Consider the following 13,698-nt stretch of genomic DNA (forward strand, 5'->3'; position numbering starts at 1 on the left):
TCTGGAGCCTTTAACCCAAGCTTCACCTTTCGTTCTTTTTTTTTTTTTAAACCTATCTCATTCTCTATGTTTCCCCCATTTGTGCTATCCTAAATATCCATATTGCTTAACCCCAAGATGTAGGACACATGGACTAATATATGATTGAGGAGAGGCCAGAGTATTTAAAATTAGGGTTATTTTTAAAAGTCCAGTTTTTGTAATAATTATGGTCATAAATTCAAACTTGTAGATTTATAAAAGGGGCTTCTTCTAGAACGAAAACTCAGACAATTTCCCTTAAACTCCACTTCTGGACAGATGTTAGCAAAACACAGGCTCCCATTTTAGTCTGAGCTCAGCCTGTGCTTGCTAAATACTTGCTGAGGCACCCACATGCCAGAGCAGGTACTGCAACATGGTGAGGGATCACTGGGGATTTGGTACTTTGGTCGTATCTATTTTTTTTTTTATTCATCTTTAAAAATGTTTATGTATTTTTGAAAGAGAGGGCACAAGTGGAAAAGGGGCACAGAGAGAGAGAGAGAGAGGGAGAGAGAGAGAGAGAGAGGATCTGAAGCAGGCTCTGCCCTGAAAGCAGAGAGCCCGACGTAGGGCTCCAACTCACAAACCGTGAGATTATGACCTGAGCTGAAGTCGGATGCTCCACCGAGGGAGCCAACAGGTGCCCCTGACCCCATATCTTAGCGGCTCATATTGGTGAGATCAGATTTTAAACATTAGGAGAAGTCTGGAATGGAAAATTAATTTGCGGAAGCGTGCAGTACAATTTTGGATGTGTACTATATACGGAAAAGGAAATTCAGAATTTTATCCATTTCGTCCTGGTGACAATAAGAGATTGGGTGGTCAATAAATGCATATGTGTGAGCCTTAAACTTTCCTTTCTTTCTGTTGTTTTTTAAAGCACCACACGATCTCTTTTTCTCATGCGTTGCCTCTAAGGGATGAACTGGAGGTGGGCCGAAGCTCAGGGATTCCTGCAAAGGACTATCTACAAGTGACGGCTCTGCCTGGGAGCTTTGTTTTTTCCTCCTGCAGTCTTGTCTTCTATCTAAGGTAATGTTGATGACAGGTATTGTTCTTCACCAATCCACCTCGGAGGCCAGGGGCTAAGCCACCACCAGCATTCAGATCCTTTCTCTGAAGAGCTGAGCTCTCGCCTGACCTAAATCGCTTTCAACTTGTATGACCACTTTTACCCTGCAGCTGCCGGGGCTGGGGGCAGCCAAGCACCATTCTGAGAATTGGTTCCCAGGTTTGGTCCTGGGCGATGGTAGAAGAGGCAGTTTATCCATTTCCTTTCATTCATTTGTCAGGTATTTATTGAGCGCTTGCTGTGTGCTCTGCCCGGGAGGCTCAGAGTAAAGAGAACAGACACAGCAGTCCTCACCTTCATGGATAGCCCAGATCACGCTCCCTGCCTTTGGGGCCTGTTTTCTCCTCCTTTGCTCTTAATGATTTTTAGGCTCAGGCTCTTCCTTTCTTCCAGTCAAAGGTCTAGGGCGAGGATCTCATAAACTCATGCTCTCTAAAGGTTAAACTACTCAGGATGTTTCTTCTTCTGGGGGGATTGTATTTGAACTGAAAATAAAGTTTTAATCCAAATCAGTTTGTAATGACCCTTGTAATGGTGATGTGGAAGGCAGTCCTGGTGTCCAGGAGGTCCTATCGCGTGGGCAGCTCCCGCCTCACTGTCAGGAGAGGCCAGAGGCCTTCTGATCACAGCCTGGTGGGAGGCGGGTACCATACCAGTCCCGCCAAGAGCTCCCACTAAATTGAAATCTCTATAAACAATTCGATGTGCCAAGTTCTTTTTCTATAGTGTTTTATTTAGGTCTTTGAGAAGCCCTATGAGACACAGGTACACGTTACTCTGAACGTGTTTTTACTGAGGAGAAAATAGAGGCTTATGAAGAAAGTGGAAAACTGGAAGGGACAAATGCAGGAGTTGATCCTGAAAAGGCAGATGTTGCTAAAGCATAAATTACAAATATGTTTTCAATGCATTTGCAGCAGTTATATAGGAAAACTACAGTTTGGGAATATTTAATCAGTTTAGTAGGAATACTTGTTTAAAAAGGGATACCCAGGGGTGCCCGGATGGCTCAGTCGGTTGGGTGTCCTACTTCGTTCAGGTCATGATCTCACGATCCGTGGGTTCGAGCCCAACGTCGGGCTCTGTGCTGATAGCTCGGATCCTGGAGCCTGCTTCAGATTCTGTGTCTGTCTCCCTCTCTCTCTGCCCCTCCCCTGCTCACACTCTGTCTCTCTCTGTCTCTCAAAAATGAATAAACATTAAAAAATTTTTTTTAAAAAGGGATACCCAGTTTATGTAGCTTTCTCTCTAAACTTGGGAAACCTCTGGCTAAGGAGAGGTTCTAAAATCCTTTCCTTAATTACATTTTGCATACAGCGTGATTGAGGGTTAGTTTAATTTCAGTGTTTTTGGAGCTTTTGAAAATAGACATGGTCAGATAGGCATCAGATTATTAGATTAATTTAGCTTATTAGAATTGCCTCAAGGGAAAATCCTCTGTCTTTTGTAATTCTCCTGCATGGGCAGAATATCACCATGATTACATAATGCAAACCCTTTTTTGTCGAGTAAACTTAATTATAGAACTCCAGAACTGAGAATTAAAGAAGAATGTAAAATAAAATCTGGGGGAAGACCTGGAAGAATTGAAGTTCACAATAATTATTAAATTAGAGACACCTGTTTCAAATGCTAGCTAGACCCTAATTTTGTTTAGCTTTGTTTTAACATTTTAAACTTCTTGGATTATGTCATGGTCATATGGCAGAAGTCCATCAAAAAGAATGAAAAAATAAGTGGACTGTACATAGATACAGCCAAATTTTTCCAGAGAACATATCTATCTTTTAACAAGGTGCTTGTCTGGGCATACTTCTTTTTTTTTCCTGATGGAAAAAGCACATGGATAATACAAATTAATCTCACAGAGTAAAGACAGACAATGGCTCCATCAGGTGGCTCATTCTAAGTTTTTTGTATTTGCCACTTCTTCCTCTTGGAAGGTGTCCACATCATTTAAAAGGAAATAGAATGTGAATATCATTTACTCTAAAATTCATACCTGTGGTTCTGATTCCAAGTTGATTTTGAAAGGATGAGCCTTCCCATCTTCAGATACCTGTGGAGACCATAAGCGAGTTTCTGCCCTGTAAATAAAAGAAATTTTGTAAGCTCCAAATTCTAATGGTACTTTCAGTTATAGTATACTTTCATCTCCCATAATATTTATCGAGATACTGTCAAACCTTGATAGTTTAAGCAAAAGCAATGTTCCCTGGTCATTATTCTGTATTCTCCCATCTAATTAGTGTTTTGCATACTTTTGGGGAAACTTTGAGTGGATAAAAATTGCATGGAGGACTACTATAGACTGAAGTTTGGGTCCCCCCACAAGTCCCCATGTTGAAGCCCCAGGCCTCAGTGTGATGGTATTTGTAGGTGAGGTCTCTGGGAGGTAATTAGGATTAGAGTAGGTCATGAGGGTAGAGCTGTCATGATAGGATCAATGTCCTTACATAAAGAGGAAGAGATCTGAGGTCTCTTGTCTCTGTGTGCATGCACCAAGAAAGGCCATGTGAGGATATAATCAGGAACCTGACCGTGCTGGCACCCTGGTCTCAGACTTCTAGCCTCTAGAACTGTGAGAAATAAATTTTTGTTGTTTAAGCCAACCAGTCTATGGTATTTTTGTTATAAGAGCCTGAACGAAGGAAAAGACATTGTACAGTTTCTGGAGAAAGTAGGTTGCCAGTACCTGCAGGCAACTGTACAGGAGAGGAAGATCCTGGAGGCCGATGACCACAGGGCAAATGCTCTAGGTTTCCCTCCTTCCCTCCTTCCTACCCGGGCCACTGCAGGAGACACGGAGTGGTTTGCCAGGGGGATTTACTGTTGGCATCAAGGAAATGAGCTTTGTCCAATCTCATGTCCTTCTCATGTATCTGTTTGGGACCATGTGCTCCTAAGGGACTGTGTGCTTGGCAGGAACACAGGTCGTGGGTAAATAGGAAAAGAGTCAATCTCACCCCTGAAATGGCAATTGGCTGATTGATTGTGCCTTCTGAACCATAGCAGGGAAAGTTGGGAATACAATAACAGCAGGATAAACACACACTAACAACCACTATTTAATGTGAAAACATTATTTTCACAATGGGCTATGGCAAGAGATCAGGTTCAATTTCCTAATTTTTTGTTGTTGTTGTTGTTGTTGTTAGAAATGTCTCATTCTCTAACACTCTCACTCCACAGGCACTCTTATACCTGGTCAGATTCTTCTGGGCTGAATTCTGTACAAAACAGCCAATGGCATACAGGGTATTAGCAACTGGTTTTCAACATGATCACATTTTGGTAAGTCAAGAGATTCTTTTGGAGAATCTTTAAATTCCATCCCATTCTCTACTGCATTTAGAACAACAGTACAAGTAGCTGTCCTGTACATTGTTTCTGTGGCCAGTACCTTTAATGGTGCTATTAACAGGAAAAAGAATTCTTTTAGCCTCTTTCATTATTGTGACATTCCAAAGAATTCTTTTCAGAAATAGTTTGTTAGCAACTACTAGACTGACATCAGTGAAGAACAGACCAAAGTGGCTGATATGTTTAAAAAAAGCCAGTCAAAATTCTAGGCCCTGTGACACTCCTTTGCACTGGGAGGATGAAATCATTTCTAGTTCTAGTTCAGGTTCTCCTGCAAAACAGATCACATTTTAACACCATTAATTAAAGAGCACCTGTCAATTTTGAGGCACAGCTGGTGGCCTGCTGCTTTAATCCTGTCCTGTGCATCCGCGTGAGTCATGGACTCTGTACCAAAGCCATCAATAGCCAGGATGACATCTCCCGGACACAGGTGGGCAGCTGCCGCCTTGCTTCCTGGAGTAATCTGGAAGAAATCATGGCATCATTTAAAAACCAACATTCTGCACTATCTTGAGTTTTGTGACTGACATTTATATTTTCAGCTTGGTAACATTTTAAATGTTTCACTGGGCAGGGAATTTTATTTTTTTTATTTTTTAATATATGAAATTTATTGTCAAATTGGTTTCCATACAACACCCAGTGCTCATCCCAAAAGATGCCCTCTTCAATACCCATCACCTCCCCTCCCCTCCCTCCCACCCCCCATCAACCCTCAGTTTGTTCTCAGTTTTTAAGAGTCTCTTATGCTTTGGCTCTCTCCCACTCTAACCTCTTTTTTTTTTTTTTCCTTCCCCTCCCGCATGGGTTTCTGTTAAGTTTCTCGGGATCCACATAAGAGTGAAACCATATGGTATCTGTCTTTCTCTGTATGACTTATTTCACTTAGCATCACACATATTTCATTCTTTCTCATTGCCACGTAGTACTCCATTGTGTATATAAACCACAATTTCTTTATCCATTCATCAGTTGATGGACATTTAGGCTCTTTCCACAATTTGGCTGTTGTTGAGAGTGCTGCTATAAACATTGGGGTACAAGTTGGGCAGGGAATTTTAAATCTAACTTAAAATAACTCTTAATTGGTCAATTGTGTTAGCTCTATTTTTCCACCATGCTAAATATTTTTGTTTTTTACTAATGACATGTCATCTATAATGACCTCTCTTATTCTCTTTTAAAACATCTTCCTTAAATCCCTGCTTGAATCATATTTTCTTTGCTTTAAACAAAACAGTTCATTCTTTAGGTATTATTTCACCCATAACTCTCTATTTGGGAATACAACTCCCCCAAATTAGGGAGCTTTTATATTTGAATTGAAACTACTGTAGCATCCCTATAAGTAATGATCTTTGAAATTCACATGAAGGGGGATATAGGCTGTAGAAAGCTAGAAAGAGAATGACTCCTGCATTAATAAGAAGAAGCCATATAATATACAAAATTATAATCTTTAATGAACTATTCAGAGAGCTAAAGCTGCAGGGCAACCAACTGGCCTGGGATCCAAGGAAAGACAGGTGCCTCCACAGAAAGTAAGCAACTCATATCACTGTATCAGAGCATAGAGGAACATGGGACCACCATTTTAGCCATAAAGAAGAATTCAGTCAAAATTATGAACAAATTACTAAAGTTAGCATTGAGATTCGAGAACCCTTGGGGATGGCAGACACAGGGAAGTTTGCATCCATAAACAATCTCTTCTCCATGAATGAAAAACAGATTGAACAAATAAAAACAACTAACAAGATGCTAAATTTTAATTGAAGCTTATCAGTAATTACATTAAATGTAAATGGTCTAACCATATTCTGATGTTTTAACAGAGATTGTCAAACTAGGTAAAAAAAAAAAAAAATCCAGTTTTATGCTATCTACAAGAAACCCACATGGATTTCTTTTTTGGGAGGGTGGGCTGGGGGGATGAAAGGAATACTTAATGGGAAATGTATGGTTATTAAATGTTTAAAAGATAGCAAATTAGAAATTATTACCATGTTGAGTATTCAGTGTTTGACTGCTATACCTACTCCCTTTCTGGGTAAATCCCAATTATTTACAACCACCTAATAGTCCTTACCTGGTTTTATCCTACCTACTTCTCTAACATCATCTTACACCATTCCTGCTCCCATCACCCACTGTGCTGTAGCTATTGCAGTTTCCTTTTAGTTCCTCAAATAGGGCAACCCTCTTCAGGGCTTCACATGCACTGTTCTTTTTGCCCAAAGTGTTTCCCCCACTCTTCATCCAGTTGCTTCTCCTCATCCTTTAGGTCTAGACTTAAATATCACATTCTCAAAGAGACTTCCCCAAACATCTGAAGTAGCTTCTCCAGACCCTCCCCCATCATTCTCCACCATTACATTTTATTCACTTCCTTCCTGAAGACAATTTGTATTTTAATGTTTGTTTACTTACTTGTGTATTGTCTTGGCAACCAGACTGGAAGTTCTTGAGAATATCTATAGTAGCATGTATATTTCTAATACATTGCAGTGTATATTCCAGTGTTTAGAATTAATGGATAATTAAAAATGAATGAAGTGGATATTTAAATAAGCTCATGGAACAAAAAGACCTACTCCCTACAGAACCAAAGATTATAGCTATTAATGTCAACCCATCATTGTTACATCTGCAAATTTCCACTGTTTAGAGCAGAAGAATGCATAGGACTTGACTTAAACCTCTAACTGCTCCAGGAATAAACTAGGTTGTTTTTAATATTTTACTTGAGGACAGTCATTCATTCATTTTCTTTCTCTATTTACTTAATCTAGCTATCAATTCTATCTAACATTGTTGCTCTAAGGGATATCCAAGTTTCATCTAAATGAATAAAATTGCTGAGGTAATAAATTCTCATACTTTGAGATCTTCAGTCTCATCACTAAAATATTTGTTGTACTCACTTCAATTCTGTGATCATGTCACTATAGTGATTGTCATCATTTTTTGATAGGAACAGTTAATAGAAGCTTGGTGAAGACAATGGGGATTATTAGATCTCAGCCTTTGGGAGACATTTCATAGCTGTTTTCCATTTGGAAATTCTCCCAGACACAGAACTGTTAGAAGAATAAAAGTTTCCATCCCTAGTGTGACTTGCAGGGATAAAAATAATATTAAACTTTTAATTTTCTCTAGCTATAGTTTGTCAAAATCAGTACTATCTATTTTTAAACTCCTAAGACCAGAAGTCTTTTCTTTGAGTTAAAACATGTTAGAACCTGGGGTTCTTGCTTGTCCTAAAGACTCCCATCATACCCTAAATGCCTGGAATCACAAATCATACACTCTAGGAGAGGAACGAGGGAATTTGTGTTTCAACAAATGCCTTGGGTGATTTCCATTATTCATATCAGTGTATTGTTTGGGTCCATTTGGAAAAAAAAACTAATTTAAATCACAGATAAAGCATCCATAATATTCTACTTACTGCAGGAGACAGGAGGGAAGCACAAGATATGGCCGTGGTGACACGTTTATGTTAAGGATAAAAATGATTAAAATAGTTATGAACAAGGCAAGTATATACTAAAGGGCTGTGCTGTGGGGTATGAGTCAAAATAGTGAGAGAGCCCGTTGTTCAGTTGTTCTCTGTTGCCTGCAAATAAACTCCAGTGATCTACCTGGCATCTAAAGCCCTCTGGTGCCTGGCTGTAATCTACATTTCTAGGGCCATACCTCAGACCAATCATATCAGAAGCTCTATACATAGCGCCTGGGCATGAGTATTTTCACAAGTTATCTGGGTGAATCTACTGTGCAGCTGGGGTTGAGAACTATTATTGGTATTGTAATACTGAGAACTATTATCTCACTGAATTCTCAAGACACTCTTTTAAGATGAGAAAACCGATGCTCTCAGAGTAGAAGAAGCTTGCTTAGGGTCACACATCCTGTGAAAATCTGTAATTCCTTGTAGGTCTAACTCTGTAGCTCAAGTTCTTTCACCATCCTACAAGGCCCCTCCTGCAGGCAGTCTTCGCCCTGACTCCTCCTACCCTTGGCCATACTTTTCGCATGGAATCCTGGACAGGCTGTGTCATAGAATCCTGGACAGGCTGTGTTATGTATGTACTATGTCCCTTCTCCTATTCGAGCATCTCAGGGGTGTAGAAACCCATTACGTTATAACTGTATCCCCCACAGTGCCTTCCACATACAGTACATTCTGCGATCAATAGATATTTGTGGGATATTTGTGCAATTAACAGATATTTCTGCAATTAATAGATAATTAATAATGAATGTTATGAACATATGAACCAGCACTTCCATGCAGACATGTCTTTGGTAGAATAAAATTCAACAGGTTTTCCCATTGACCTTCCTACTGCACTTGAATCCTGGTAAAGGATTGCATTCAACTGTAAGCATTTCTTTCTAAAAACTCAAATTTCAAATATAGTTTATATTGGAGTAACATACTTTTCTATGTTCAAGCCTGCAAAACTTAAGAATACAGTAACATTTTCTATATTGGTACCCAAGTCCATGTAGTGTTCTCAGCTAGCCGTGATCTTGGCCGGACTGTGCTCTGAATAGGAAGGAGGGAGGAGGAGGGGGAGGGAGAGGCATTGAGTGGGAAAGTACATACCAGCATCAGATGTATACAATAATTTTACATCTCATACACAAAAGAAACTTGTACTTTATTCCAAATTGGACCATTTGTGCAAACAAACCATCTGTAACTTGGCCGTGATAGCAGATCCACCTTCTGGGTGGTCCAAACATTTAAAAAAAGAAAGAGACCCCTTAGAATCTTCTTGCCAGAAAAAGAAAAGCTGCTCACTTAGAGATGTGAGCCTCAGATTTATTCTGTGAAATGCAGAGGCCAGTAATGTATGGTGTTTGCAGTAACAACCCTTCCACATACACAACGGAAATTCATATTGCACCTGGCATAGCACACCTATTGCCTAGAAACTATTTTCCTATAAATTGTGCGTATCACAACCCACTGCTAATTTTTTGTCAAGAATGCCTGGAGTTTGGTTTACCTTACTTCTGATGTCTTTTATGATACAAATCAACCCGGCTGATTAAGTGGATTGCCAATGATTTCTGGAGTGGGGACCCTTTGCCCTACCTAATTCTGTGAATTGTAATATCAATTGCTAGAGAGAGTTACACTGGTAACCCCCTGCCCCAACTCTAGTGGAGTAGAGGCCCACCGTCTAGGAGCATTTGCATTTGCAGAGTGTGGAGCAAGGAGGGAAGGCCATAGCTTGCTCCAAGACAAAAGCCGATTTGACTTGAGGCACGTGTCTCATTTATAGGAATTTTGGTGGTATTAAGTTTAGGCATTGGTTTCTCAATTCTTTGCATACTCAGGAACTTATCTCACACAGACAGAACAATTAACAATAAAACAATTCTCACTTATCTTTATTGTAGAATATTTTGAGCATACAATCTGCACCTATTGTGATAATAATAGTTACATAAAAAGCGAACAATTTAAACAATCATTCATATCATGTCTATATTCCGTGCTCAGCACTGAGTGGCCCCTAAATTTTAGAAGTTCCTGCCTTCGGGGAGCATGCAACTTGTGGGATACAGATGTACTGAAACATCTGTGGCACAAAGCATGGTATAAAGGAGAGGTTGTAGGGCAAAAGCTATGGTAATCAAATGGATGAAATGCTTGTTATTACAAGAATACTATGGGAGTGGTATTTGATTGGGTTTCCATAGGCACAGAGGACAGTGGGGTAGAGTGAGGAGGAGAAATCTGGAGAAAAATGACAGGTGTAGATGTGGTAGAGAAATCTAAGTCGTCCAGGGCAGTGACACAAATGCCGGTCAACCTATGCAGGGCGAGGAGGAAAGGGAGAGAGAAGGAAGAGGGAGGGAGGAAACGAAGTTGGAAACTTGAGTTGGGAAGAGGGCGGAGGCCGGGAATGTGAGCAAAGACCACACATTTTATTCTCTCTAAACTGGTGTCACCATTGAAGGATTTTTAAGAAGGGGGAAGAGAGAAGCCCTCCCCAAGGCAGCTGGTAGGAAGATACAGAGTGAGTCTGGGAGGGGAGACAAAGAGCTCGGTGTGAGGTCACGGAAGCTTGAAGAGGGACAGTGGTGGAAAAAAAGGGACATGGTAGATGTTAAAGATTGGGAACCAGTAGGACCAGGCGGTGAAGCGGATGGCGCAAAACACCTGTTGGCAAAGATCTGCACAACAAGCAAGATTCTTCTTAAATGTGTGGACTTCAGAATGCAGGCTTTGGAGGCAGGCAGGGCGAGTGTCAAGTTCCGTCCACTTGTGATCATCAGCAGGTTAATGAAATTCTTGAAGCTGCATTCTCTCATGTGCAAAAAGGTATCACTACTACTTCTCTTACAGGATTACTATGAGATTTAAGTGAGTTATATATAAATAATATATATATTATTACATCCCATAGCCCATAATAATATATAAAGGGCTAAGGAGCATGCCCAGGAAGCAAAGGAGTGCACTAACACACATACAATCATACCAATACCTGTCCGTTCAATACAAAAATGATACAAGCAATAGAATTTTACTGTGGTTTTTTTTTTTTTTTTGAGATCTTTATTTATTTTTGAGGGGAAGGGAAGCAACAGAGAGAGAAGGAGACACGGGATCCAAACCGGGCTCCAGGCTCTGAGCTGTCAGCACAGAGCCTGACGAGGGGATGTGAGTTCATGACCTGAGCCGAAGTCGGACGCTCAACCCACTGAGCCACCCAGGCACCCCGAATTTTACTGTTTAATTACAACACTGATCATTCGTTTTGTGTAATATCTTTTAGTGTTGTTACAAGTGATTTTTACTGTTCTTATAATTTTAATGGAAATATTCTCAGTTAGGTGTTCACGATGGCAAAAAAGTTCAAGTGAATATATTTTCATTTACTCAATATGAATCTGTCATGCGCATGGTTTGGGGAGCACTTGGAATACAAACTAGCTGAATTTTACCTGCTATTCTTGAATTAAATTAATTGAAGAGAAAAGGCAGAGTCAAATGAAATAATCATTTATGGTCACGCATTGTTATTGAACCATGTCAAAATGAGTGATACAAATTAGTAATGAATCAAAAATTCAAGTATGAATTGGCTTCCTAAATAATAATTGTCGTGTCAACTACATTTGCCAATAGCTCCTGTAGTCCAGTGGCAAAATATAAGTACTGCTTTAAAATAAACGTTATTTATAATGTCAACAATGCAAATTTTCAAACATAAGATTAATCATATTGATGTGTTACATAGTAATAGCAAGATATTTCTTTTATAAATCACTTAAAAGATTTTGGTGACGAAATTATTTCTTTAGTGTTTACTATGAGTTATCCTTTGTTAAGATTCAAGAGCTTATTTCCTTTCATCTAAACAAATGAAAACTGCTTCAGAAACTTTAAAAATATTTCTTAGTAGAGATAATGGAAACCGTTTTGGTTGGTAAATCCATAAAAGGCATTCATTGCTTGGCCCAGATCACTGAACCATTTTCTGCTTAATTTACTTAGGAACTTTTTTGGAGGTATGTTAAGTTTTCATGTCTCATACAAAAACACATGTCAGATGTGTTTATATGTTTTCAAAAAATGTAAAACAAAGCTTGAAATGTTCCATGGTATGCGTATGTATATATGTATGGTACATGTTGTGAGATATTTTAAAAAGACATTGGTTCCCAAAACTCATAGATATATAAGTAAAGCAGAATTTAAAATGTATTACCTTGTTTAAAACTCTATAGGAGTAAGTCAGATTATAAAGTATACGTTTATAAAATACACTATAAGCAGTAAAGAAGAAAACATAAGAAAAGTATAATATTCTGAAAGTTTATGCTTTTTGGTTATGTTTAATATACCTTATATTGATAATTGAAGTAATAATTTTCTACTAAGACAGACACTTGTGTTAGAAAAAAAATCAACTAGACAAATCACTTATTTACTGACAGGACAGAAATCCCGAAATTTCCTTTTTCTTTCTTTCTTTCTTTCTTTTTTTTTTTTTTTTCAAATTAGACAATACTCCAGGGAATATTAAGTAAGGAAAGCTGGACTCTGATAATAAAGTATTATTTTCAGAGTTACTAGGCTGAATGTGACTTTCCATCAGGTAAACTAAACTATCTGACGGGTTTTCTTTGTAGTTTGAGTTATAAGGTGATGATTTCTAAGCCAAATTCCCAGCTTTGGAAAATATTTATTCAAAATGCCTGGAAACCTAGGAAAACACATTCATAATATTTTCCCCGTCTGGGCTGATATGAGCGGTTCCAACTTGGCCGACCCAGGTTGTGCCCTGCGATCAGCGCTGTGCCGAAGTTTTCATCCGTAGGAGAAAAGCGCTCAGGTGCGCGTTTGGCTCTGAGGAACCACCGCCAATGTCAGTCATCCCTCCCTCCTTCCTGGGACCTCATTTCTTTTGTTACTGAAAGGAAACGGGGGTTCGAGAGCAGAAGCCCCCACGCCCCCACCCCTCGCAGCCTAGCCTTCTCGGAGCCCAGGGGAATCACGCTGTCAGTTCACCTCTCCTGGAAAGTTGCTGGGGACCGAGAGGATGCAGAGACCATTGGAGCGGACTTTGTAAATTCTCGTGAGTTGCCCTGCATCCTCCCAGCTGCTTTGCCAAGTTGCTACCGCCCCTCGAACTGTGAGCCCGAAGCGGAGGACCCACACCCAGCGCACCCGGGGCTTGCTGGCCACTCTCCGCTCCTGGGCAACCCTCCGCACGCCAGCCCCCGACTCGCAGCGAAAGAACCGAAAACACCTACCCTGGTGATGACCAAAGGCTGGTTGAAGTCTATGCCCCCCGAGAGTCTGAAGCCCCAGGGCGCAGGGCCCGGAAGAACCACGTTCTGGGGCATGGTGGTCTTGGCGTGGTGGCCTTGGCTCCCAGGGACCGGGGCGCAGCGAGGGGTGGCCCTGCCCGCGGCAAGTGTCCCCGAGCAGGACAGCCACTCCGCTTCCCAGAAAGTGCCCTCGCCCCGATTGCTGCCGGGGAGCTTTATCCCCGCTCCCGAGTGACGTCACTGGCCTACACGCGTCCCCACCCCCTCCCACCAAGGAGAGCTCCAACTTTGGAAGAAAGAGACGCGCCAGACCCGCGGGAGTTTACAGACGCGCACCGGCTGGGTGCAGCCTCCCAGACCACTCTGGCCGGCGCTGGAGGAGGCTTCGGGTTACAACCTCCAGTGGTGTCTTAAAGTAACACCTGTCC

General features: G+C 40.7%; 1 protein-coding gene across 3 annotated transcripts in view; it reads right to left on the reverse strand.

The window, feature by feature from the left end:
* The window catches only part of PDLIM3 (PDZ and LIM domain 3), a 31,235-nt gene extending 17,760 nt beyond the window's left edge, over positions 1–13,475 (reverse strand). For 2 of the 3 annotated variants that reach the window (XM_058723426.1, XM_058723424.1), the window contains exons 1-3: positions 13,253–13,473; positions 4,777–4,928; positions 3,102–3,186 (exon numbers count right to left, since the gene is read on the reverse strand). In XM_058723426.1, coding sequence (XP_058579409.1) covers positions 3,102–3,186; positions 4,777–4,928; positions 13,253–13,345 — 330 coding nt within the window. In that variant the 5' untranslated portion in view covers positions 13,346–13,473. Of the gene's footprint in view, positions 1–3,101; positions 3,187–4,776; positions 4,929–13,252 lie in introns of all 3 variants that reach the window. The other variant, XM_058723425.1, reaches the window with a different exon arrangement.
* Positions 13,476–13,698: the final 223 nt, after the last annotated feature.

This window comes from Neofelis nebulosa, chromosome 3 (assembly GCF_028018385.1).
Source record: "Neofelis nebulosa isolate mNeoNeb1 chromosome 3, mNeoNeb1.pri, whole genome shotgun sequence".
In the NCBI taxonomy this organism is placed as follows: domain Eukaryota; kingdom Metazoa; phylum Chordata; class Mammalia; order Carnivora; family Felidae; genus Neofelis; species Neofelis nebulosa.